This window comes from Salvelinus fontinalis, unplaced genomic scaffold, assembly GCF_029448725.1.
Source record: "Salvelinus fontinalis isolate EN_2023a unplaced genomic scaffold, ASM2944872v1 scaffold_0067, whole genome shotgun sequence".
Lineage (NCBI taxonomy): Eukaryota > Metazoa > Chordata > Actinopteri > Salmoniformes > Salmonidae > Salvelinus > Salvelinus fontinalis.
In genome coordinates this window covers 184,565-212,220 of record NW_026600276.1, presented here as the reverse complement: position 1 = coordinate 212,220, position 27,656 = coordinate 184,565, and the positions used below count along the sequence as shown (strand labels likewise).

Genomic DNA, 27,656 nt, shown 5'->3' with positions numbered 1-27,656 from the left:
TACTGATGGGTCAACTGTTAATCACAGAACTCATGGTTTATTACTATAATACTGATGGGTCAACTGTTAATCACAGACCTCATGGTTTATTACTATAATACTGATGGGTCAACTGTTATTCACAGACCTCATGGTTTATTACTATAATACTGATGGGTCAACTGTTAATCACAGACCTCATGGTTTATTACTATAATACTGATGGGTCGACTGTTAATCACAGACCTCATGGTTTATTACTATAATACTGATGGGTCAACTGTTAATCACAGACCTCATGGTTTATTACTATAATACTGATGGGTCAACTGTTAATCACAGACCTCATGGTTTATTACTATAATACTGATGGGTCAACTGTTAATCACAGACCTCATGGTTTATTACTATAATACTGATGCGTTCAACTGTTAATCACAGACCTCATGGTTTATTACTATAATACTGATGGGTCAACTGTTAATCACAGACCTCATGGTTTTTTACTATAATACTGACAGGTCGACTGTTAATCACAGACCTCATGGTTTATTACTATAATACTGATGGGTCGACTGTTAATCACAGACCTCATGGTTTATTACTATAATACTGATGGGTCAACTGTTAATCACAGACCTCATGGTTTATTACTATAATACTGATGGGTCAACTGTTAATCACAGACCTCATGGTTTATTACTATAATACTGATGGGTCAACTGTTAATCACAGACCTCATGGTTTATTACTATAATACTGATGGGTCAACTGTTAATCACAGACCTCATGGTTTATTACTGATGGGTCAACTGTTAATCACAGACCTCATGGTTTATTACTATAATACTGATGGGTCAACTGTTAATCACAGACCTCGTGGTTTATTACTATAATACTGATGGGTCAACTGTTAATCACAGACCTCATGGTTTATTACTATAATACTGATGGGTCGACTGTTAATCACAGACCTCATGGTTTATTACTATAATACTGATGGGTCAACTGTTAATCACAGGCCTCGTGGTTTATTACTATAATACTGATGGGTCAACTGTTAATCACAGACCTCGTGGTTTGTTACTATAATACTGATGGGTCAACTGTTAATCACAGACCTCATGGTTTATTACTATAATACTGATGGGTCAACTGTTAATCACAGACCTCATGGTTTATTACTATAATACTGATGGGTCAACTGTTAATCACAGACCTCATGGTTTATTACTATAATACTGATGGGTTGACTGTTAATCACAGACCTCATGGTTTATTACTATAATACTGATGGGTCAACTGTTAATCACAGACCTCATGGTTTATTACTATAATACTGATGGGTCAACTGTTAATTACAGACCTCATGGTTTATTACTATACTACTGATGGGTCAACTGTTTATCACAGATCTCATGGTTTATTACTATAATACTGATGGGTCAACTGTTAATCACAGACCTCATGGTTTATTACTATAATACTGATGGGTCAACTGTTAATCACAGACCTCATGGTTTATTACTATAATACTGATGGGTCAACTGTTAATCACAGACCTCATGGTTTATTACTATAATACTGATGGGTCGACTGTTAATCACAGACCTCATGGTTTATTACTATAATACTGATGGGTCGACTGTTAATCACAGACCTCATTGTTTATTACTATAATACTGATGGGTCAACTGTTAATCACAGACCTCATGGTTTATTACTATAATACTGATGGGTCAACTGTTAATCACAGACCTCATGGTTTATTACTATAATACTGATGGGTCAACTGTTAATCACAGAACTCATGGTTTATTACTATAATACTGATGGGTCAACTGTTAATCACAGACCTCATGGTTTATTACTATAATACTGATGGGTCAACTGTTAATCACAGACCTCATGGTTTATTACTATAATACTGATGGGTCAACTGTTAATCACAGACCTCATGGTTTATTACTATAATACTGATGGGTCGACTGTTAATCACAGACCTCATGGTTTATTACTATAATACTGATGGGTCAACTGTTAATCACAGACCTCATGGTTTATTACTATAATACTGATGGGTCAACTGTTAATCACAGACCTCATGGTTTATTACTATAATACTGATGGGTCAACTGTTAATCACAGACCTCATGGTTTATTACTATAATACTGATGCGTTCAACTGTTAATCACAGACCTCATGGTTTATTACTATAATACTGATGGGTCAACTGTTAATCACAGACCTCATGGTTTTTTACTATAATACTGACAGGTCGACTGTTAATCACAGACCTCATGGTTTATTACTATAATACTGATGGGTCGACTGTTAATCACAGACCTCATGGTTTATTACTATAATACTGATGGGTCAACTGTTAATCACAGACCTCATGGTTTATTACTATAATACTGATGGGTCAACTGTTAATCACAGACCTCATGGTTTATTACTATAATACTGATGGGTCAACTGTTAATCACAGACCTCATGGTTTATTACTATAATACTGATGGGTCAACTGTTAATCACAGACCTCATGGTTTATTACTGATGGGTCAACTGTTAATCACAGACCTCATGGTTTATTACTATAATACTGATGGGTCGACTGTTAATCACAGACCTCATGGTTTATTACTATAATACTGATGGGTCAACTGTTAATCACAGACCTCATGGTTTATTACTATAATACTGATGGGTCAACTGTTAATCACAGACCTCATGGTTTATTACTATAATACTGATGGGTCAACTGTTAATCACAGACCTCATGGTTTATTACTATAATACTGATGGGTCAACTGTTAATCACAGACCTCATGGTTTATTACTGATGGGTCAACTATTAATCACAGACCTCATGGTTTATTACTATAATACTGATGGGTCAACTGTTAATCACAGACCTCGTGGTTTATTACTATAATACTGATGGGTCAACTGTTAATCACAGACCTCATGGTTTATTACTATAATACTGATGGGTCGACTGTTAATCACAGACCTCATGGTTTATTACTATAATACTGATGGGTCAACTGTTAATCACAGGCCTCGTGGTTTATTACTATAATACTGATGGGTCAACTGTTAATCACAGACCTCGTGGTTTATTACTATAATACTGATGGGTCAACTGTTAATCACAGACCTCATGGTTTATTACTATAATACTGATGGGTCAACTGTTAATCACAGACCTCATGGTTTATTACTATAATACTGATGGGTCAACTGTTAATCACAGACCTCATGGTTTATTACTATAATACTGATGGGTTGACTGTTAATCACAGACCTCATGGTTTATTACTATAATACTGATGGGTCAACTGTTAATCACAGACCTCATGGTTTATTACTATAATACTGATGGGTCAACTGTTAATTACAGACCTCATGGTTTATTACTATACTACTGATGGGTCAACTGTTTATCACAGATCTCATGGTTTATTACTATAATACTGATGGGTCAACTGTTAATCACAGACCTCATGGTTTATTACTATAATACTGATGGGTCAACTGTTAATCACAGACCTCATGGTTTATTACTATAATACTGATGGGTCAACTGTTAATCACAGACCTCATGGTTTATTACTATAATACTGATGGGTCGACTGTTAATCACAGACCTCATTGTTTATTACTATAATACTGATGGGTCAACTGTTAATCACAGACCTCATGGTTTATTACTATAATACTGATGGGTCAACTGTTAATCACAGACCTCATGGTTTATTACTATAATACTGATGGGTCAACTGTTAATCACAGAACTCATGGTTTATTACTATAATACTGATGGGTCAACTGTTAATCACAGACCTCATGGTTTATTACTATAATACTGATGGGTCAACTGTTAATCACAGACCTCATGGTTTATTACTATAATACTGATGGGTCAACTGTTAATCACAGACCTCATGGTTTATTACTATAATACTGATGCGTTCAACTGTTAATCACAGACCTCATGGTTTATTACTATAATACTGATGGGTCAACTGTTAATCACAGACCTCATGGTTTTTTACTATAATACTGACAGGTCGACTGTTAATCACAGACCTCATGGTTTATTACTATAATACTGATGGGTCGACTGTTAATCACAGACCTCATGGTTTATTACTATAATACTGATGGGTCAACTGTTAATCACAGACCTCATGGTTTATTACTATAATACTGATGGGTCAACTGTTAATCACAGACCTCATGGTTTATTACTATAATACTGATGGGTCAACTGTTAATCACAGACCTCATGGTTTATTACTATAATACTGATGGGTCAACTGTTAATCACAGACCTCATGGTTTATTACTGATGGGTCAACTGTTAATCACAGACCTCATGGTTTATTACTATAATACTGATGGGTCAACTGTTAATCACAGACCTCATTGTTTATTACTATAATACTGATGGGTCAACTGTTAATCACAGACCTCATTGTTTATTACTATAATACTGATGGGTCAACTGTTAATCACAGACCTCATGGTTTATTACTATAATACTGATGGGTCAACAGTTAATCACAGACCTCATGGTTTATTACTATAATACTGATGGGTCAACTGTTAATCACAGACCTCATGGTTTACTACTATAATACTGATGGGTCAACTGTTAATCACAGACCTCATGGTTTATTACTATAATACTGATGGGTCAACTGTTAATCACAGACCTCATGGTTTATTACTATAATACTGATGGGTCGACTGTTAATTACAGACCTCATGGTTTATTACTATACTACTGATGGGTCAACTGTTTATCACAGATCTCATGGTTTATTACTATAATACTGATGGGTCAACTGTTAATCACAGACCTCATGGTTTATTACTATAATACTGATGGGTCAACTGTTAATCACAGACCTCATGGTTTATTACTATAATACTAATGGGTCAACTGTTAATCACAGACCTCATGGTTTATTACTATAATACTGATGGGTCGACTGTTAATCACAGACCTCATGGTTTATTACTATAATACTGATGGGTCGACTGTTAATCACAGACCTCATTGTTTATTACTATAATACTGATGGGTCAACTGTTAATCACAGACCTCATGGTTTATTACTATAATACTGATGGGTCAACTGTTAATCACAGACCTCATGGTTTATTACTATAATACTGATGGGTCAACTGTTAATCACAGAACTCATGGTTTATTACTATAATACTGATGGGTCAACTGTTAATCACAGACCTCATGGTTTATTACTATAATACTGATAGGTCAACTGTTAATCACAGACCTCATGGTTTATTACTATAATACTGATGGGTCAACTGTTAATCACAGACCTCATGGTTTATTACTATAATACTGATGGGTCGACTGTTAATCACAGACCTCATGGTTTATTACTATAATACTGATGGGTCTACTGTTAATCACAGACCTCATGGTTTATTACTATAATACTGATGGGTCAACTGTTAATCACAGACCTCATGGTTTATTACTATAATACTGATGGGTCAACTGTTAATCACAGACCTCATGGTTTATTACTATAATACTGATGGGTTCAACTGTTAATCACAGACCTCATGGTTTATTACTATAATACTGATGGGTCAACTGTTAATCACAGACCTCATGGTTTATTACTATAATACTGACAGGTCGACTGTTAATCACAGACCTCATGGTTTATTACTATAATACTGATGGGTCGACTGTTAATCACAGACCTCGTGGTTTATTACTATAATACTGATGGGTCGACTGTTAATCACAGACCTCATGGTTTATTACTATAATACTGATGGGTCAACTGTTAATCACAGACCTCATGGTTTATTACTATAATACTGATGGGTCAACTGTTAATCACAGACCTCATGGTTTATTACTATAATACTGATGGGTCAACTGTTAATCACAGACCTCATGGTTTATTACTATAATACTGATGGGTCAACTGTTAATCACAGACCTCATGGTTTATTACTGATGGGTCAACTGTTAATCACAGACCTCATGGTTTATTACTATAATACTGATGGGTCAACTGTTAATCACAGACCTCATGGTTTATTACTGATGGGTCAACTGTTAATCACAGACCTCATGGTTTATTACTATAATACTGATGGGTCAACTGTTAATCACAGACCTCATTGTTTATTACTATAATACTGATGGGTCAACTGTTAATCACAGACCTCATTGTTTATTACTATAATACTGATGGGTCAACTGTTAATCACAGACCTCATGGTTTATTACTATAATACTGATGGGTCAACTGTTAATCACAGACCTCATGGTTTATTACTATAATACTGATGGGTCAACTGTTAATCACAGACCTCATGGTTTACTACTATAATACTGATGGGTCAACTGTTAATCACAGACCTCATGGTTTATTACTATAATACTGATGGGTCAACTGTTAATCACAGACCTCATGGTTTATTACTATAATACTGATGGGTCGACTGTTAATCACAGACCTCATTGTTTATTACTATAATACTGATGGGTCAACTGTTAATCACAGACCTCATGGTTTATTACTATAATACTGATGGGTCAACTGTTAATCACAGACCTCATGGTTTATTACTATAATACTGATGGGTCAACTGTTAATCACAGACCTCATGGTTTATTACTATAATACTGATGGGTCGACTGTTAATCACAGGCCTCGTGGTTTATTACTATATTACTGATGGGTCAACTGTTAATCACAGACCTCGTGGTTTATTACTATAATACTGATGGGTCAACTGTTAATCACAGACCTGATGGTTTATTACTATAATACTGATGGGTCAACTGTTAATCACAGACCTCGTGGTTTATTACTATAATACTGATGGGTCAACTGTTAATCACAGACCTCATGGTTTATTACTATAATACTGATGGGTCGACTGTTAATCACAGACCTCATGGTTTATTACTATAATACTGATGGGTCAACTGTTAATCACAGGCCTCGTGGTTTATTACTATAATACTGATGGGTCAACTGTTAATCACAGACCTCATGGTTTATTACTATAATACTGATGGGTCAACTGTTAATCACAGACCTCATGGTTTATTACTATAATACTGATGGGTCAACTGTTAATCACAGACCTCATGGTTTATTACTATAATACTGATGGGTCAACTGTTAATCACAGACCTCATGGTTTATTACTATAATACTGATGGGTCAACTGTTAATCACAGACCTCATGGTTTATTACTATAATACTGATGGGTCAACTGTTAATCACAGACCTCATGGTTTATTACTATAATACTGATGGGTTGACTGTTAATCACAGACCTCATGGTTTATTACTATAATACTGATGGGTCAACTGTTAATCACAGACCTCATGGTTTATTACTATAATACTGATGGGTCAACTGTTAATTACAGACCTCATGGTTTATTACTATACTACTGATGGGTCAACTGTTTATCACAGATCTCATGGTTTATTACTATAATACTGATGGGTCAACTGTTAATCACAGACCTCATGGTTTATTACTATAATACTGATGGGTCGACTGTTAATCACAGACCTCATGGTTTATTACTATAATACTGATGGGTCGACTGTTAATCACAGACCTCATGGTTTATTACTATAATACTGATGGGTCAACTGTTAATCACAGACCTCATGGTTTATTACTATAATACTGATGGGTCGACTGTTAATCACAGACCTCGTGGTTTATTTCTATAATACTGATGGGTCAACTGTTAATCACAGACCTCGTGGTTTATTACTATAATACTGATGGGTCGACTGTTAATCACAGACCTCGTGGTTTATTACTGTAATACTGATGGGTCGACTGTTAATCACAGACCTCGTGGTTTATTACTATAATACTGATGGGTCAACTGTTAATCACAGACCTCGTGGTTTATTACTATAATACTGATGGGTCAACTGTTAATCACAGACCTCGTGGTTTATTACTATAATACTGATGGGTCAACTGTTAATCACAGACCTCATGGTTTATTACTATAATACTGATGGGTCAACTGTTAATTACAGACCTCATGGTTTATTACTATACTACTGATGGGTCAACTGTTAATCACAGACCTCGTGGTTTATTACTATAATACTGATGGGTCAACTGTTAATCACAGACCTCGTGGTCTATTACTATAATACTGATGGGTCAACTGTTAATCACAGACCTCTTGGTTTATTACTATAATACTGATGGATCAACTGTTAATCACAGACCTCATGGTTTATTACTATAATACTGATGGGTCAACTGTTAATCACAGACCTCATGGTTTATTACTATAATACTGATGGGTCGACTGTTAATCACAGACCTCATGGTTTATTACTATAATACTGATGGGTCTACTGTTAATCACAGACCTCGTGGTTTATTACTATAATACTGATGGGTCGACTGTTAATCACAGACCTCGTGGTTTATTACTATAATACTGATGGGTCGACTGTTAATCACAGACCTCGTGGTTTATTACTATAATACTGATGGGTCGACTGTTAATTACAGACCTCATGGTTTATTACTATACTACTGATGGGTCAACTGTTTATCACAGATCTCATGGTTTATTACTATAATACTGATGGGTCAACTGTTAATCACAGACCTCATGGTTTATTACTATAATACTGATGGGTCAACTGTTAATCACAGACCTCATGGTTTATTACTATAATACTGATGGGTCAACTGTTAATCACAGACCTCATGGTTTATTTCTATAATACTGATGGGTCAACTGTTAATCACAGACCTCATGGTTTATTACTATAATACTGATGGGTCGACTGTTAATCACAGACCTCGTGGTTTATTACTGTAATACTGATGGGTCGACTGTTAATCACAGACCTCGTGGTTTATTACTATAATACTGATGGGTCGACTGTTAATCACAGACCTCGTGGTTTATTACTATAATACTGATGGGTCAACTGTTAATCACAGACCTCTTGGTTTATTACTATAATACTGATGGGTCAACTGTTAATCACAGACCTCGTGGTTTATTACTATAATACTGATGGGTCGACTGTTAATCACAGACCTCGTGGTTTATTACTATAATACTGATGGGTCGACTGTTAATCACAGACCTCGTGGTTTATTACTATAATACTGATGGGTCGACTGTTAATCACAGACCTCGTGGTTTATTACTATAATACTGATGGGTCGACTGTTAATCACAGACCTCGTGGTTTATTACTATAATACTGATGGGTCAACTGTTAATCACAGACCTCGTGGTTTATTACTATAATACTGATGGGTCAACTGTTAATCACAGACCTCATGGTTTATTACTATAATACTGATGGGTCAACTGTTAATCACAGACCTCATGGTTTATTACTATAATACTGATGGGTCAACTGTTAATCACAGGCCTCGTGGTTTATTACTATAATACTGATGGGTCAACTGTTAATCACAGACCTCATGGTTTATTACTATAATACTGATGGGTCGACTGTTAATCACAGATCTCATGGTTTTAATGGTTATACTGTATATTAATTTGTGTTTTAAAAGACTTTGTGTTTTCCAGGCTTTTTAATGATGATTATTGTTATGCTTTTATACATTTGTTTTCTTTTGTCGACAGAGATGAAGATGAGAAAAATACCAGAAAAAGGTAAGTCCACTACTGGCTGTACTGGGTAGACCAGAGGAACCAGGCTCTGAGGGGTGACCAGTCCTCTACTGGCTGTACTGGGTAGACCAGAGGAACCAGGCTCTGAGGGGTGACCAGTCCTCTACTGACTGTACTGGGTAGAGAGGAACCAGGTTCTGAGGGGTGACCAGTCCTCTACTGGCTGTACTGGGTAGAGAGGAACCCGGCTCTGAGGGGTGACCAGTCCTCTACTGGCTGTACTGGGTAGAGAGGAACCAGGCTCTGAGGGGTGACCAGTCCTCTACTGGCTGTACTGGGTAGAGAGGAACCCGGCTCTGAGGGGTGACCAGTCCTCTACTGGCTGTACTGGGTAGAGAGGAACCAGGTTCTGAGGGGTGACCAGTCCTCTACTGGCTGTACTGGGTAGAGAGGAACCAGGCTGTCAACATGTTTTCTAACTGACTGTTTTTTAGAAGAAGACGAAAACAAACCTCCTTAACTGAATATATTTATCAAAGTAAATAGAGGAAATTACCCATAATACATCATGTTTTATCTACTGTCTACAGAGGAGGTCAGAATAGAGAGGATGTAGTCTGTCTTCATGTTCTAGTACCCATAATACATCATGTTTTATCTACTGTCTACAGAGGAGGTCAGAATAGAGAGGATGTAGTCTGTCTTCATGTTCTAGTACCCATAATGCATCATGTTTTATCTACTGTCTACAGAGGAGGTCAGAATAGAGAGGATGTAGTCTGTCTTCATGTTCTAGTACCCATAATACATCATGTTTTATCTACTGTCTACAGAGGAGGTCAGAATAGAGAGGATGTAGTCTGTCTTCATGTTCTAGTACCCATAATACATCATGTTTTATCTACTGTCTACAGAGGACGTCAGAATAGAGAGGATGTAGTCTGTCTTCATGTTCTATTACCCATAATAGTCCCCATAATGCATCATGTTTTATGTCTGTCTTCATGTTAACTGATTATTATTCTTCTTATTGTCAGTGTTAGAGGTCTGAGAAGATTGATTCCTGAAAACACCTTCCCAAAGTAATCCGTCTTTATCTAATGTTTCCTAGAATATATAGTCTCTCTGTCTGTCTGTCTGTCTCTGCCTCTCTGTCTCTCTCTGTCTTGCTCCCTCTGTCTTTCTCTCTCTTGCTCCCTCTGTCTTTCTCTCTCTCGCTCCCTCTGCCTCTCTCTCTCTTTCTGTCTCTCTCTCTCTGCCTCTGTCTGTCTCACTCTCTCTCTGTCTGCCTCTCTCTCTCTCTGTCTGTCTGTCTGTCTCTCTCGCTTTCTCTCCCTCTCTCTCTGCCTCTATGTCTCTCTGTCTGGTCAGTTTATTCTGAATGTCTTCATTCTAAATCTTTTCTGTCTTTAATAGAGTCAAGAAGAAGTCGACTTGGAAGGATGATCTGGAGAGGGGAGGAGCTAGAGAGGGAGAGTTACTATAGAGATACAGCTGAGTTTGAGTATATAACTGAGTGTTATGAATCTTGGTAAGACAAAGTAATCTGATAAACGTGTTAGTCATTACTCTATAATCCACTTTCAGTAGTTAGTTCTTTACTTTTTGAAGTTTTACTAACCATGTTTGTATTATGGGTTTATATCCATTTCCTGGTTATTCTATATATGTTTTCCCCATAAACAATGTCTTTCTAATCCCCCTCAGGAATTGATAGAGTTTAATTGAATGGAATGATGGACTAAGGTCTCCTGTTAGAATCTGTTACAGACTCTCTTATGTCCAGTACCTGATAATCAGGTATATCAACCAGACCACAGGACTAAGGTCTCCTGTTAGAATCTGTTACAGACTCTCTTATGTCCAGTACCTGAGAATCAGGTATATCAACCAGACCACAGGACTAAGGTCTCCTGTTAGAATCTGTTACAGACTCTCTTGTGTCCAGTAACTGATAATCACAGGTATATCAACAAGACCACAGGACTAAGGTCTCCTGTTAGAATCTGTTACAGACTCTTATGTCCAGTACCTGATAATCACAGGTATATCAACAAGACCACAGGACTAAGGTCTCCTGTTAGAATCTGTTACAGACTCTTATGTCCAGTACCTGATAATCACAGGTATATCAACCAGACCACAGGACTAAGGTCTCCTGTTAGAATCTGTTACAGACTCTTATGTCCAGTACCTGATAATCACAGGTATATCAACAAGACCACAGGAGGTTGGTGGCACCTTAATTAGGGAGGAGGGGCTCGTGGTATTGGCTGAAGAGGAATCAGTGGAATGGTATCAAATACATCAAACATGTGGTTTCCATGGTTTCCATGTTTGATGCCGTTCCATTGGCTCCGTTCCAGCCATTATAATGAGCCGTCCTCCCCTCAGCAGCCTCCTGTGAACAACACTGATAAAACCATTTGTTGAAATGTTTATTTTTCTATCGTAGCTTCGACCTGTCAGCTTCTATCGTAGCTTCGACCTGTCAGCTTCTATCGTAGCTTCGACCTGTCAGCTTCTATCGTAGCTTCGACCTGTCAGCTTCTATCGTAGCTTCGACCTGTCAGCTTCTATCGTAGCTTCGACCTGTCAGCTTCTATCGTAGCTTCGACCTGTCAGCTTCTATCGTAGCTTCGACCTGTCAGCTTCTATCGTAGCTTCAACCTGTCAGCTTCTATTGTAGCTTCATGTCAATGTGCCAGTTTTTATTTGACTTTAAGTGTTAATTTTTGCTCTGCTTTTTTAGTATTCACCTTGATTATATACAGAGGGGTCAAATTATTGACACCCTTGCTGAAGATTAGCAATAATGACTATATTAAATAAATAAAGTACTGACCTATTGTATGCTCAAAATAAATTGTAAATTATAATATTTTAAACTAATGCAATTGCTCAGAAATATATGTTTGTGTAATGTATTTGTGTTGTAAAAAGTTAGGGGTCTAAATGGTTGACGGCCCAAAATCTACAGGAGTGTGATGATGTCATTGTTATGAATATAGAACCAGATACTGACCTTCTGACTAGTTTATTAGACTCTTTAGGGGGGTCAATCATTTAGAAAATAAATACTACTCCTTAAACTAAATATTATAATCAGATCAATCGTAATTGACACATGTTGAGCAGATGATATAGCTCAGTATTTATTTTATACAGTCATTATTATCTTTATCAAGGGTGTCAATAATTCCAGACCCACTGTATATTATATATTGATGTATTTTATACAGTCATTATTACCTTTATCAAGGGTGTCAATAATTCCAGACCCACTGTATATTATATATTGATGTATTTTATAGTCATTATTATCATTATCAAGGGTGTCAATAATTCCAGACCCACTGTATATTATATATTGATCATGTATTTACAGTTGAATGGTATTTTCCATGTATTGTTGATTTCTTGATTTTAATAAACTAGGACATCATTGTGTGAGAACGTGACTCCAGTGTAATATTTTAACATTATTGAATGATACTAGGTAGTGTTACTGTTTCCTTGGTAACCTGTGGTAGAGACATTGTCCTCCAGGTAACAGGTCTTGTTTTAATAAACTAGGACATCATTGTGTCAGAACGTGACTCCAGTGTAATATTTTAACATTATTGAATGTTACTAGGTAGTGTTACTGTTTCCTTGGTAACCTGTGGTAGAGACATTGTCCTCCAGGTAACAGGTCTTGTTATGATGTCATCATTATTGAACATGTGACTTGTGGGAACAAAGTGTCTCTGTCATTCTGACTGAACACTTCAAGCTGTTCAGGGACAATGGAGACGTCTCTTCCTCAGCAGGACAGTTATTAGTAGTGTCATTGGGGAGGATATTCCTTCTGTTTCTATCAGCTATGGAGACAGGTCATCAGTGTTATATAGAGCTATGGAGACAGGTCACCAGTCTGTTATATAGAGCTATGGAGACAGGTCACCAGTCTGTTATATAGAGCTATGGAGACAGGTCATCAGTAAACCTACTAACTTAATTAGGGTGTGAAGTCAGGTCCGGTTGATGGGATAGAGGTCTGTAAACCTACTAACTTAATTAGGGTGTGAAGTCAGGTCCGGTTGATGGGAGAGAGGTCTGTAAACCTACTAACTTAATTAGGGTGTGAAGTCAGGTCCGGTTGATGGGATAGAGGTCTGTAAACCTACTAACTCGTAGGTCCGGTTGATGGGGTAGAGGTCCGTAAACCTACTAACTCGGGTGCTGATGGAATAAGGGAAGTTGGAGGTTCCTAGAATGGAAACATTTTAGAAAACTTTTTCTGGTTTTCTAACAATGGACATGCCAGCTGACGTGCCCCTGGTTGAGTCTTTCTTTGGGCCAGTGACAACAATGGACATGTCAGCTGACGTGCCCCTGGTTGAGTCTTCCTTTGGACCAGTGACAACAATGGACATGTCAGCTGACGTGCCCCTGGTTGAGTCTTCCTTTGGGCCAGTGACAACAATGGACATGTCAGCTGATGTGCCCCTGGTTGAGATTTCCTTTGGGCCAGTGACAACAATGGACATGTCAGCTGATGTGCCCCTGGTTGAGATTTCCTTTGGGCCAGTGACAACAATGGACATGTCAGCTGACGTGCCCCTGGTTAAGTCTTCCTTTGGGCCAGTGACAACAATGGAAATGTCAGCTGATGTGCCCCTGGTTGAGTCTTCCTTTGGGCCAGTGACAACAATGGACATGTCAGCTGATGTGCCCCTGGTTGAGTCTTCCTTTGGGCCAGTGACAACAATGGACATGTCAGCTGACGTGCCCCTGGTTGAGTCTTCCTTTGGGCCAGTGACAACAATGGACATGTCAGCTGACGTGCCCCTGGTTGAGTCTTCCTTTGGGCCAGTGCAAGCTGGCAGTGTGCTGTCCTATCAACTTCCACAGCCAAAGACCCGGGAAATTGTGAAGATTGCCGAGGCCCCTTCTCCACCAATACTTCCATTAGATGGCTACAGGCTTCAGTCTTCCCAGTGTGCTTACGTCCTTAGCCATCAGGAGCAGTTCCACGTCAAGGCATTAGAGACAACCTAGGAGATGTCACACAAAGTCCAGGTCGCTACAAGGGAGCAGAGCAGCAGCCCAGAACGGCATCAGCTCAGGAAAATGAGAATAACATCCTGTTGTTTCCTGAGAGGTTTGCCATGTCAGCTGACCACCTAGCTGAGAGGATGTTCAAGGGATCTGGTATTCAGACCGTGGAGATGAAGAGGGGGCCATGGAGCCAGTGGCTGTACAGGGACCTGGTATTCAGACCATGGAGATGAAGAGGGGGCCATGGAGATGAAGAGGGGGACATGGAGATGAAGAGGGGGACATGGAGCCAGTGGCTGAACAGAGACCTGGTATTCAGACCATGGAGATGAAGAGGGGGTCATGGAGATGAAGAGGGGGACATGGAGCCAGTGGCTGAACAGGGACCTGGTATTCAGACCATGGAGATGAAGAGGGGGTCATGGAGATGAAGAGGGGGACATGGAGCCAGTGGCTGAACAGGGACCTGGTATTCAGACCATGGAGATGAAGAGGGGGCCATGGAGCCAGTGGCTGTACAGGGACCTGGTATTCAGACCATGGAGATGAAGAGGGGGCCATGGAGCCAGTGGCTGTACAGGGACCTGGTATTCAGACCAGGGAGATGAAGAGGGGGACATGGAGATGAAGAGGGGGCCATGGAGCCAGTGGCTGTACAGGGACCTGGTATTCAGACCATGGAGATGAAGAGGGGGACATGGAGCCAGTGGCTGTACAGGGACCTGGTATTCAGACCATGGAGTTGAAGAGGGGGACATGGAGCCAGTGGCTGAACAGGGACTTGGTATTCAGACCATGGAGATGAAGAGGGGGCCATGGAGCCAGTGGCTGAACAGGGACCTGGTATTCAGACCATGGAGATGAAGAGGGGGTCATGGAGCCAGTGGCTGTACAGGGACCTGGTATTCAGACCATGGAGATGGAGAGGGGGCCATGGAGCCAGTGGCTGAACAGGGACCTGGTATTCAGACCATGGAGATGAAGAGGGGGCCATGGAGCCAGTGGCTGTACAGGGACCTGGTATTCAGACCGTGGAGATGAAGAGGGGGCCATGGAGCCAGTGGCTGTACAGGGACCTGGTATTCAGACCAGGGAGATGAAGAGGGGGACATGGAGATGAAGAGGGGGCCATGGAGCCAGTGGCTGTACAGGGACCTGGTATTCAGACCATGGAGATGAAGAGGGGGCCATGGAGCCAGTGGCTGTACAGGGACCTGGTATTCAGACCGTGGAGATGAAGAGGGGGCCATGGAGCCAGTGGCTGTACAGGGACCTGGTATTCAGACCAGGGAGATGAAGAGGGGGACATGGAGATGAAGAGGGGGACATGGAGCCAGTGGCTGTACAGGGACCTGGTATTCAGACCATGGAGATGAAGAGGGGGACATGGAGATGAAGAGGGGGTCATGGAGCCAGTGGCTGTACAGGGACCTGGTATTCAGACCATGGAGATGAAGAGGGGGACATGGAGCCAGTGGCTGAACTGGGACCTGGTATACAGACCATGGAGATGAAGAGGGGGCCATGGAGCCAGTGGCTGTACAGGAGTACTGCACACTGAAGAATGTTACCAAATGTACCAAGTTATGTTGACTGCCCTTACCTGAAGATACAGAATGGAGAGCTGATGTCCTTACCTGAAGATACAGAATGGAGAGTTGATGTCCTTACCTGAAGATACAGAATGGAGAGTTGATGTCCTTACCTGAAGATACAGAATGGAGAGGTGATGTCCTTACCTGAAGATACAGAATGGAGAGTTGATGTCCTTACCTGAAGATACAGAATGGAGAGCTGATGTCCTTACCTGAAGATACAGAATGGAGAGTTGATGTCCTTACCTGAAGATACAGAATGGAGAGTTGATGTCCTTACCTGAAGATACAGAATGGAGAGTTGATGTCCTTACCTGAAGATACAGAATGGAGAGTTGATGTCCTTACCTGAAGATACAGAATGGAGAGTTGATGTCCTTACCTGAAGATACAGAATGGAGAGTTGATGCCCTTACCTGTAGATACAGAATGGAGAGCTGATGTCCTTACCTGAAGATACAGAATGGAGAGTTGAAGAGATCTCATGCTTACTACTGGCAGGTGAAAGGTCAAATCCTTCTCACAGGTTGTAGCTGGTCAGACTGTCATCTGTGCACAGGAAGACATCCTAGTTGAAAGGATATTTAAAGATACTTCATAGAGGACCTCCTGGAAAAGGACCTAGATGACATCTATGACAGCGTCCACTATAGCTCTGATGACGAGGAATCTGTCCCAGACTGACGGTGTTCGTTTGGGTGGAAAGGGATTCCATTAGTTTGTCCCAGACTGACGGTGTTCGTTTGGGTGGGTGCAGTTTGCACGGGGTGGAAAGGGATTCCATTAGTTTGTCCCAGACTGACGGTGTTCGTTTGGGTGGGTGCAGTTTGCACGGGGTGGAAAGGGATTCCATTAGTTTGTCCCAGACTGACGGTGTTCGTTTGGCTGGGTGCAGTTTGCACTGGGTGGAAAGGGATTCCATTAGTTTTGCATATGTGCTTTATCTGCCTTCCTAAGGACAAATAGTTTGAACATTTTATGGAAAATAAACATTTATGTTTCTTCCTTGTTGACAATGTGATCATGTGACACAGATCTGAGAAGGACGCTCGTCTGTTACTGCTTTTGCCCGGTCACATGACCAGGTCCGACCCCTTTAAATGGCCAAGCTGCAGTTGCTACATCCACTTATGGATGCTTGAAGAATATAATGTATAAATGCCTCATGAATATAGTTCCCCTGCCGTACCCCATCAGATCCCAAATGTTTCTGTTCTACTCCAATGTTTGTAAACAAAGTAAATGTAAACACTAGCATGTGTCAAACTCGTTCCACGGTGAGCCGAGTGTCTGTGGGTTTCGCTCCTCCCATAGAGCTACATCAGGACATCAGTCACGGGCTTTTAAGTCAAGGTGACCAGATTTCTGAAATTAAAACCGGGGACATTTCCAGTTCGGCGGTCAATATATCATTAAAATACCCAATGTTATTATCTATGAAATAAAAAAGGGGGACAATTCCGGTTTCATGTATTTAGTCTAACGGGCACACTGTGATAGAGAAAACAACTATATTACAGAAACACTACAGACGAGACAGAACTGTCCGATCTGAACAGCCATTCAGTGGTCCTGGTAGTCTGGGTAGAATACGAGCAGAAGAGAACATGAGAAACATTTAAAAAACAGACAATAGTCTATGTGAAATACTTAACAACATAATAAAGAAATAAGATGGTGATGAGATTATATTATGTAGTTACCACTTATACCAGCCAGGTTAGTGTGTGTGATGTCGTTTTCTTTGAAGTGGGTAACTCCATCTCTGACTAAGCGGTGTCTCAGTTGTTTCCATTCTTCAAGCGATCCCCCCTTTAGGAACTCTTGCAGGCCAGTAACCTCGTCACACAATGCATCCTCATTGATGGTCACATGGGGGCATTTTTCCTGCAGTGTGGCTGCTGCCTTCTGGATCTCTTCACGCTGAGGTTGCCTTTTTAAAAGGAGACAATGTAAATCTTCTAGATTATCTGTGTGCTTTCCCAGTGCCTGCAGGTAGTTCACAGCCGTAGTTAAGAATGATTGGGATGTTTTGAGAAAGCTCTCTTTAGACATTGCACCATTTCCCTCTAGATCTCTCAGAAGTCCAACAAACTAGCTCTCTCAGAAGTCCAATAAACTAGCTCTCTCAGAAGTCCAACAAACTAGCTCTCTCAGAAGTCCAACAAACTAACTCTCTCAGAAGTCCAACAAACTAGATCTCTCAGAAGTCCAACAAACTAGCTCTCTCAGAAGTCCAACAAACTAGCTCTCTCAGAAGTCCAACAAACTAGCTCTCTCAGAAGTCCAACAAACTAACTCTCTCAGAAGTCCAACAAACTAGATCTCTCAGAAGTCCAACAAACTAGCTCTCTCAGAAGTCCAACAAACTAACTCTCTCAGAAGTCCAACAAACTAGCTCTCTCAGAAGTCCAACAAACTAGCTCTCTCAGAAGTCCAACAAACTAACTCTCTCAGAAGTCCAATAAACTAACTCTCTCAGAAGTCCAACAAACTAGCTCTCTCAGAAGTCCAACAAACTAACTCTCTCAGAAGTCCAACAAGCTCACAAAAGCTCTTCAGTCTTTCTACTCTGACGTTGAAAATATGAAAATATCTTTGTGAGCAGGTACTCAACATCAAGGGGAATCAAATCCAAAGCTGTTCTGGCCGTGTTATGAATGATGTGGGCAGGACAACCTAAGCCAATCACCTCCCGCTGCAGAGCATTTTTAACGTTGGTATGGACATTGACCTTCCCCAGCCTATTCAGTCCTCCAAAGTTGGTATTTGTGTTGTCGGCAGAGAATGACACGACTTTGTTTTGCAGGTTACATTTTTGGATGACCACCAGGACCTCAGCTGCAATCTCCTCTGCTGTTTCTCCTTTCAATTCAACTAAATCAAGCAGTTTTGTTTCCACAGATGTGCTGCCATCATATATCTTACAATATCTGACTACTATTGGCAGCAGCTTTACATGTCCATGATTGGACGCATCACTGGGACACAAATTCAACCTGGTCTAGGTCCTGTGTTACCTAAGTAGTTGCCCATGGTGCTAACACATTACTCACTGTGGCGTCACATTTTGTCCTAGCACATGGTGCTAACACGTTACTCACTATGGCAACACATTTTGTCCTAGCACATGGTGCTAACACGTTACTCACTGTGGCATCACATTTTGTCCTAGCACATGGTGCTAACACGTTACTCACTGTGGGGTCACATTTTGTCGTAGCACATGTAAACTTCGGCTCATAAAGCTTCCGTGTCAGTTGTGCTGTGCAGTCCATAGATCTGTAACTATGATTGTGTCTCATAGTGTGGTGTGCAAAGACACCCTCCTGCACAGCTAAACCATATTCTCCTTGGGAAGGCTCTACCTTCTTGAAGAATGTGGTGACAGAGGGCATACCAACACAGCCAATCAGAGAGGCTTTATGCTTTTTTTGTCTGTTGATGTTCTACCACTGTCGTTCTTCTCCGGCTGCCAATTGAAAAAGAGGAATTACAAAGGGTGCAGTGAACCATTCTATCGTCTTGACCTGAGAATATAAATGGAAATTCTCTCATCATGTTGTCATTAAAATGGCATTTCTGTTTCTGGGAAAGAGCCATTGTACCTCCTCTGTCTGCTCTTCTTCACTCTCCTTGTGTCACTCTTCTTACTCTCAACTTGTTCTTCTCCTCCAATCGTCTTCCTGATCTTTCTTCCTTTCCTTCTCTTCACCTCACTCTTCCTCACTCTCCTCGCTTCACTCTTTTTACTCCCTTCATTTTTCCTTCTCCAATCTTTAATAATAAATAGTACACTATTAGATCAAATACTTTGGTTAACAGAATCCCATTGCTTGCCTCATTTTGTATTTTATCTCAAAGACATTGTTTGTAATAATAAATTGTCAGGCTCTGTAATCATATCTTTACCTTTCCTCCTCTGTCTCACTCTGCTTCCTATCCAGTCTTCCTCCTCTCCACTCTCTAACAGAAAACATTATGCTAATGTTATCCATGAACATTTAAACATATATTTTCACACTACTTATAATGCCAAACCATTAAAATTGTAATCTACAAATAAATATGATCATAATTGTGCATTAATTTAATACAATCATATTTTCAAAATAGCCCGTCCACTGCATGTTTACATGTGACCGTTTTTTAACCTCGTTACCATGACAGCAGCTGGCTAACCGAGCTAGATAACTTAGTCGACATAGCTAATGTTAGCTAGCATAACCTATTTAAAACCATATAACGCAGACCATTTAACTATAAAATAAGTTGTGAAAGAACATCATTAGCTAGTATCTCAAACGAGTGTAAGTTACCTGACTTGAAAAGACGTTTGTGGTGATGTTATGGATTCACTTGACGCTTCTGGCCGAGTTTTCCACAGCAGTTTCCTCTAAAACTATCGCGGGCAGGTAGTTAGAAGAAGAGTGAATGAAGCTGATACAGCGAGCGGCCCCCTCTGCTGGACAAAACAAGCACAACAAGATTGACACGTCAACCGGGAGACTGATGCCCGGTCTTTCTTGACACGTAAAATATTATTTCACTTTGCAGTCTGTTTTTAACGCACAGTTCAAAACGGGGACATTTCCGGGGACAGCTCCAGCAGGGGAAAGGCCACTAAAAATGGGGACCTCTGGTCAGCCTATTTTAAGTCAACGATTCCTTATGTATGAATGAGATGTACAAATGCTTAACTAGTACTGAGTACTTTGACCAGTTACTTCTAGACTCTCAAGTAGTTTTCCAAAGGGCTACTTTACTTGTACAAGAACTGACTCCCATCAGCTGCAGATGAAACCGGTTAGTTGAAAAATGTTGCCTAGAATCTACAGGCACTCGCAATGAATCATCAAAAGTATGGACACAGAATGATTGAAGTGATTATTGTATTTTATTATGCTGACCCAATTATGACCCATGACATCTTTTGGGAAGAATAATGCATAGCCCTTGTATGTTAAGCTACAAACGTGGAAATGTTCCTATTGAAATGGGGGTTGTCCCATCCTGAACAGGCCAGTTGCAAGTGACATACTCTTAACGCTACTATTAGCAACACCGTATTATTATTAAAATTAGATGAAAAAAATTAAAGTTATGCAGGCAGGTCTGACATAGTGGGAGAATTGTGAACCTGCACGTATATATATCTGTGTTGTCGCAGCGTTTGGCCACGTCGTCGGTTTGGTCGTTCAGTCGGTTTGTTTTGGTTATGTGCGTCGCAATGCCCGTGACGTAATAGACTATGTTTCTGAATTTTCTCATTACATTTTTAAACTATTCATAAATTATTCATGCGCAATGTGACTTTCATTTGAATGTCGTAAAAAGGGTTGGATTGTATTAAATAATTGATGTAACAGATAAATTCTTATGTTACAGAAACCGGAGAAGTTTCGAACTACAAATATGTCGCCATTCTGTAGTTCTTTTTTACTAACCCTAACCGGTTTGTTTTTTATCAATATCTTCGCCAATATCATTCTAATTGATGTGTAGAATTATATGTACATTCATTAGGACATACATAACGCTGTACTGCATCAGCACATGCCAATTCAATGTCTGAAGTAGTGCACTTTTTGAAATGTGTTTTCGTCGTAACTATTTAAGATTGACATGTGTGATTCTTTTGATTTAATAAGGACCCCTTACTAAACCTTCATGTCAAATAACGTACAGATATGTTAATCTATTCTTGATTTTTTTAAATCATCAAAGTTTGGGGAAAAGCCAACTGTTGGTGGCGCTACTGAGCCCCCCGTGGCCACCAGGGGGACTGCAGAGTTATGTCTGATTCATGCATAGGATTATTTGTGCCAAACCATAAGACTGAGCTACAAAACACAACAAAAACATATTTTGGGGGGGACTCTGTGACCAGAGTTGACCTCTTACAAGGGTTTCCTAGGGGTGTATAAAGGTTCATGGCAGAAAACAATATAAACATTGTTACATCGATATTGATGCTGCTAGAAGTTCAGAAATAGACATTCAACAGTCTATATGTGGCCTTTCAACCCCGATACCCATTTCCCACAAGGCCGCATAACCACACCTCTATTGCCATGGTCCTCGGCACAAGAGACCAAGCAGATAGACGGTCTGCCTCTATGTGCTAAACATGTTGCATGTCAGTATGACTCAGGGGTAGACCTATATCAGGGGTAGACCTATATCAGGGGTAGTCCTATATCAGGGGTAGACCTATATCAGGGGTAGGCCTATATCAGGGGTAGTCCTATATCAGGGGTAGTCCTATATCAGGGGTAGGCCTATATCAGGGGTAGGTCTATATCAGGGGTAGACCTATATCAGGGGTAGACCTATATCAGGGGTAGACCTATATCTGGGGTAGGCCTATATCAGGGGTAGTCCTATATCAGGGGTAGACCTATATCAGGGGTAGGCCTATATCAGGGGTAGTCCTATATCAGGGGTAGGCCTATATCAGGGGTAGTCCTATATCAGGGGTAGACCTATATCAGGGGTAGTCCTATATCAGGGGTAGACCTATATCAGGGGTAGACCTATATCAGGGGTAGGTCTATATCAGGGGTAGACCTATATCAGGGGTAGACCTATATCAGGGGTAGACCTATATCAGGGGTAGACCTATATCAGGGGTAGACCTATATCAGGGGTAGACCTATATCAGGGGTAGACCTATATCAGGGGCAGGCCTATATCAGGGGTAGACCTATATCAGGGGTAGACCTATATCAGGGGTAGACCTATATCAGGGGTAGACCTATATCAGGGGTAGACCTATATCAGGGGTAGTCCTATATCAGGGGTAGACCTATATCAGGGGTAGACCTATATCAGGGGTAGACCTATATCAGGGGTAGACCTATATCAGGGGTAGACCTATATCAGGGGTAGACCTATATCAGGGGTAGGCCTATATCAGGGGTAGACCTATATCAGGGGTAGACCTATATCAGGGGTAGACCTATATCAGGGGTAGACCTATATCAGGGGTAGACCTATATCAGGGGTAGACCTGTATCTGGGGTAGACCTATATCAGGGGTAGACCTATATCAGGGGTAGACCTATATCAGGGGTAGACCTATATCAGGGGTAGACCTATATCAGGGGTAGACCTATATCAGGGGTAGACCTGTATCTGGGGTAGACCTATATCAGGGGTAGACCTATATCAGGGGTAGACCTATATCAGGGGTAGACCTATATCAGGGGTAGGCCTATATCAGGGGTAGGCCTATATCAGGGGTAGACCTATATCAGGGGTAGGCCTATATCAGGGGTAGGCCTATATCAGGGGTAGGTCTATATCAGGGGTAGGTCTATATCAGGGGTAGGTCTATATCAGGGGTAGGTCTATATCAGGGGTAGGCCTATATCAGGGGTAGGTCTATATCAGGGGTAGGTCTATATCAGGGGTAGACCTATATCAGGGGTAGACCTATATCAGGGGTAAGCCTATATCAGGGGTAGGTATATATCAGGGGTAGGTATATATCAGGGGTAGACCTATATCAGGGGTAGGCCTATATCAGGGGTAGACCTATATCAGGGGTAGGCCTATATCAGGGGTAGGCCTATATCAGGGGTAGGTATATACAGTGAGGGAAAAAAGTATTTGATCCCCTGCTGATTTTGTTCGTTTGCCCACTGACATTGAAATGATCAGTCTGTAATTTTAATGGTAGGTTTATTTGAACAGTGAGAGACAGAATATCAACAAAAAAATCCAGAAAAACGCATGTCAAAAATTTTATAAATTGATTTGCATTTTAATGAGGGAAATAAGTATTTGACCCCTCTGCAAAACATGACTTAGTACTTGGTGGCAAAACCCTTGTTGGCTATCACAGAGGTCAGACGTTTCTTGTAGTTGGCCACCAGGTTCGCACACATCTCAGGAGGGATTTTGTCCCACTCCTCTTTGCAGATCTTCTTCAAGTCATTAAGGTTTCGAGGCTGACGTTTGGCAACTCGAACCTTCAGCTCCCTCCACAGATTTTCTATGGGATTAAGGTCTGGAGACTGGCTAGGCCACTCCAGGACCTTAATGTGCTTTTTCTTGAGCCACTCCTTTGTTGCCTTGGCCGTGTGTTTTGGGTCATTGTCATGCTGGAATACCCATCCACGACCCATTTTCAATACCCTGGCTGAGGGAAGGAGGTTTTCACCCAAGATTTGACGGCACATGGCCCCGTCCATCGTCCCTTTGATGCGGTGAAGTTGTCCTGTCCCCTTAGCAGAAAAACACCCCCAAAGCATAATGTTTCCACCTCCATGTTTGACGGTGGGGATGGTTTCTTGGGGTCATATGCAGCATTCCTCCTCCTCCAAACACGGCAAGTTGAGTTGATGCCAAAGAACTCCATTTTGGTCTCGTCTGACCACAACACGTTCACCCAGTTGTCCTCTGAATCATTCAGATGTTCATTGGCAAACTTCAGACGGGCATGTATATGTGCTTTCTTGAGCAGGGGACCTTGCGGGCGTTGCAGGATTTCAGTCCTTCACGGCGTAGTGTGTTACCAATTGTTTTCTTGGTGACTATGGTCCCAGCTGCCTTGAGATCATTGACAAGATCCTCCTGTGTAGTTCTGGGCTGATTCCTCACCATTCGCATGATCATTGCAACTCCATGAGGTGAGATCTTGCATGGAGCCCTAGGCCAAGGGAGTTTGACAATTATTTTGTGTTTCTTCCATTTGCGAATAATCGCACCAACTGTTGTCACCTTCTCACCAAGCTGCTTGGCAATGGTCTTGTAGCCCATTCCAGCCTTGTGTAGATCTACAATCTTGTCCCTGACATCCTTGGAGAGCTCTTTGGTCTTGGCCATGGTGGAGAGTTTGGAATCTGATTGATTGATTGCTTCTGTGGACAGGTGTCTTTTATACAGGTAAGAAACTGAGATTAGTAGCACTCCCTTTAAGAGTGTGCTCCTAATCTCAGCTCGTTACCTGTATGAAAGACACCTGGGAGCCAGAAATCTTTCTGATTGAGAGGGGGTCAAATACTTATTTCCCTCATTAAAATGCAAATCAATTTATAACATTTTTGACATGCGTTTTTCTGGATATTTTTGTTGTTATTCTGTCTCTCACTGTTCAAATAAACCTACCATTAAAATTATAGACTGATAATTTCTTTGTCAGTAGGCAAACGTACAAAATCAGCAGGGGATCAAATACTTTTTTCCCTCACTGTATCAGGGGTAGGCCTATATCAGGGGTAGGCCTATATCAGGGGTAGGCCTATATCAGAGGTAGGCCTATATCAGGGGTAGGCCTATATCAGGGGTAGGTCTATATCTGGGGTAGGCCTATATCAGGGGTAGGCCTATATCAGGGGTGGGTCTATATCAGGGGTAGGCCTATATCCCAGTCCTCCAGATCAGAGGCAGTAGGGATGACCAGGGATGTTCTCTGTTTAGTGAGTCCACTAGATCAGAGGCAGTAGGGATGACCAGGGATGTTCTCTGTTTAGTGAGTCCACTAGATCAGAGGCAGTAGGGATGACCAGGGATGTTCTCTGTTTAGTGAGTCCACTAGATCAGAGGTAGTAGGGATGACCAGGGATGTTCTCTGTTTAGTGAGTCCTCCAGATCAGAGGCAGTAGGGATGACCAGGGATCTTCTCTGTTTAGTGAGTCCACTAGATCAGAGGCAGTAGGGATGACCAGGGATCTTCTCTGTTTAGTGAGTCCTCCAGATCAGAGGCAGTAGGGATGACCAGGGATGTTCTCTGTTTAGTGAGTCCACTAGATCAGAGGCAGTAGGGATGGCCAGGGATGTTCTCTGTTTAGTGAGTCCACTAGATCAGAGGCAGTAGGGATGGCCAGGGATGTTCTCTGTTTAGTGAGTCCACTAGATCAGAGGCAGTAGGGATGTTCTCTGTTTAGTGAGTCCACTAGATCAGAGGCAGTAGGGATGACCAGGGATGTTCTCTGTTTAGTGAGTCCACTAGATCAGAGGCAGTAGGGATGACCAGGGATGTTCTCTGTTTAGTGAGTCCACTAGATCAGAGGCAGTAGGGATGGCCAGGGATGTTCTCTGTTTAGTGAGTCCACTAGATGAGAGGCAGTAGGGATGTTCTCTGTTTAGTGAGTCCACTAGATCAGAGGCAGTAGGGATGACCAGGGATGTTCTCTGTTTAGTGAGTCCACTAGATCAGAGGCAGTAGGGATGACCAGGGATGTTCTCTGTTTAGTGAGTCCTCCAGATCAGAGGCAGTAGGGATGTTCTCTGTTTAGTGAGTCCACTAGATCAGAGGCAGTAGGGATGACCAGGGATGTTCTCTGTTTAGTGAGTCCTCCAGATCAGAAGCAGTAGAGATGACCAGGGATGTTCTCTGTTTAGTGTGTCCTCCAGATCAGAGGCAGTAGGGATGACCAGGGATGTTCTCTGTTTAGTGAGTCCACTAGATCAGAGGCAGTAGGGATGACCAGGGATGTTCTCGGTTTAGTGTGTCCTCCAGATCAGAGCAGTAGGGATGACCAGGATGTTCTCTGTTTAGTGAGTCCTCCAGATCAGAGGCAATAGGGATGAGCAGGGATGTTCTCTTGATAAGTGTGTGATTTGGACCATTTTCCTGTCTGGCTTAGCCAGTACTTTTGGGTGCCAGGGAAACTGTATGGAGTAAAAAATATATTATTTTCTTTAGAAATGTGGTGAAGTACAATTAAAAGTTGTAAAGAAACAGAAAGAGTAAAAGTACAGATACAAAAAAAAACATATATATAAACGGAATGTAGTGGAGTAGTTTAAATACATGTTTGTTAAGTAATTTACACCACTGGACTTGAAAGAAACACCTCAATTACCTCGACTAACCAGTGCCCCCACACATTGACTCTGTACCGGTACCCCCTGTATATAGCCTCCACATTGACTGTGTACCGGTACCCCCTGTATATAGCCTCCACATTGACTCTGTACCGGTACCCCCTGTATATAGTCTCCACATTGACTCTGTACCGGTACCCCCTGTATATAGTCTCCACATTGACTCTGTACCGGTACCCCCTGTATATAGTCTCCACATTGACTCTGTACCGGTACCCCCTGTATATAGCCTCCACATTGACTCTGTACCGGTACGCCCTGTATATAGCCTCCACATTGACTCTGTACCGGTACCCCCTGTATATAGCCTCCACATTGACTCTGTACCGGTACCCCCTGTATATAGCCTCCACACATTGACTCTGTACGGGTACCCCCTGTATATAGCCTCCACATTGACTCTGTACCGGTACCCCCTGTATATAGCCTCCACATTGACTCTGTACCGGTACCCCCTGTATATAGCCTCCACATTGACTCTGTACCGGTACCCCCTGTATATAGCCTCCACATTGACTCTGTACCGGTACACCC

The 27,656-nt window shown here is 41.3% G+C and overlaps 1 protein-coding gene across 1 annotated transcript in view; it reads left to right on the top strand.

The window, feature by feature from the left end:
• The window catches only part of LOC129842817 (butyrophilin subfamily 1 member A1-like), a 33,213-nt gene extending 21,539 nt beyond the window's left edge, over positions 1-11,674 (top strand). The window contains exons 5-7 of the mRNA XM_055911476.1: positions 9,661-9,690; positions 10,686-10,730; positions 11,065-11,674. Of these exons, the coding sequence (XP_055767451.1) occupies positions 9,661-9,690; positions 10,686-10,699 (44 nt within the window). The 3' untranslated portion in view covers positions 10,700-10,730; positions 11,065-11,674. The remainder of the gene's footprint in view (positions 1-9,660; positions 9,691-10,685; positions 10,731-11,064) is intronic.
• Positions 11,675-27,656: the final 15,982 nt, after the last annotated feature.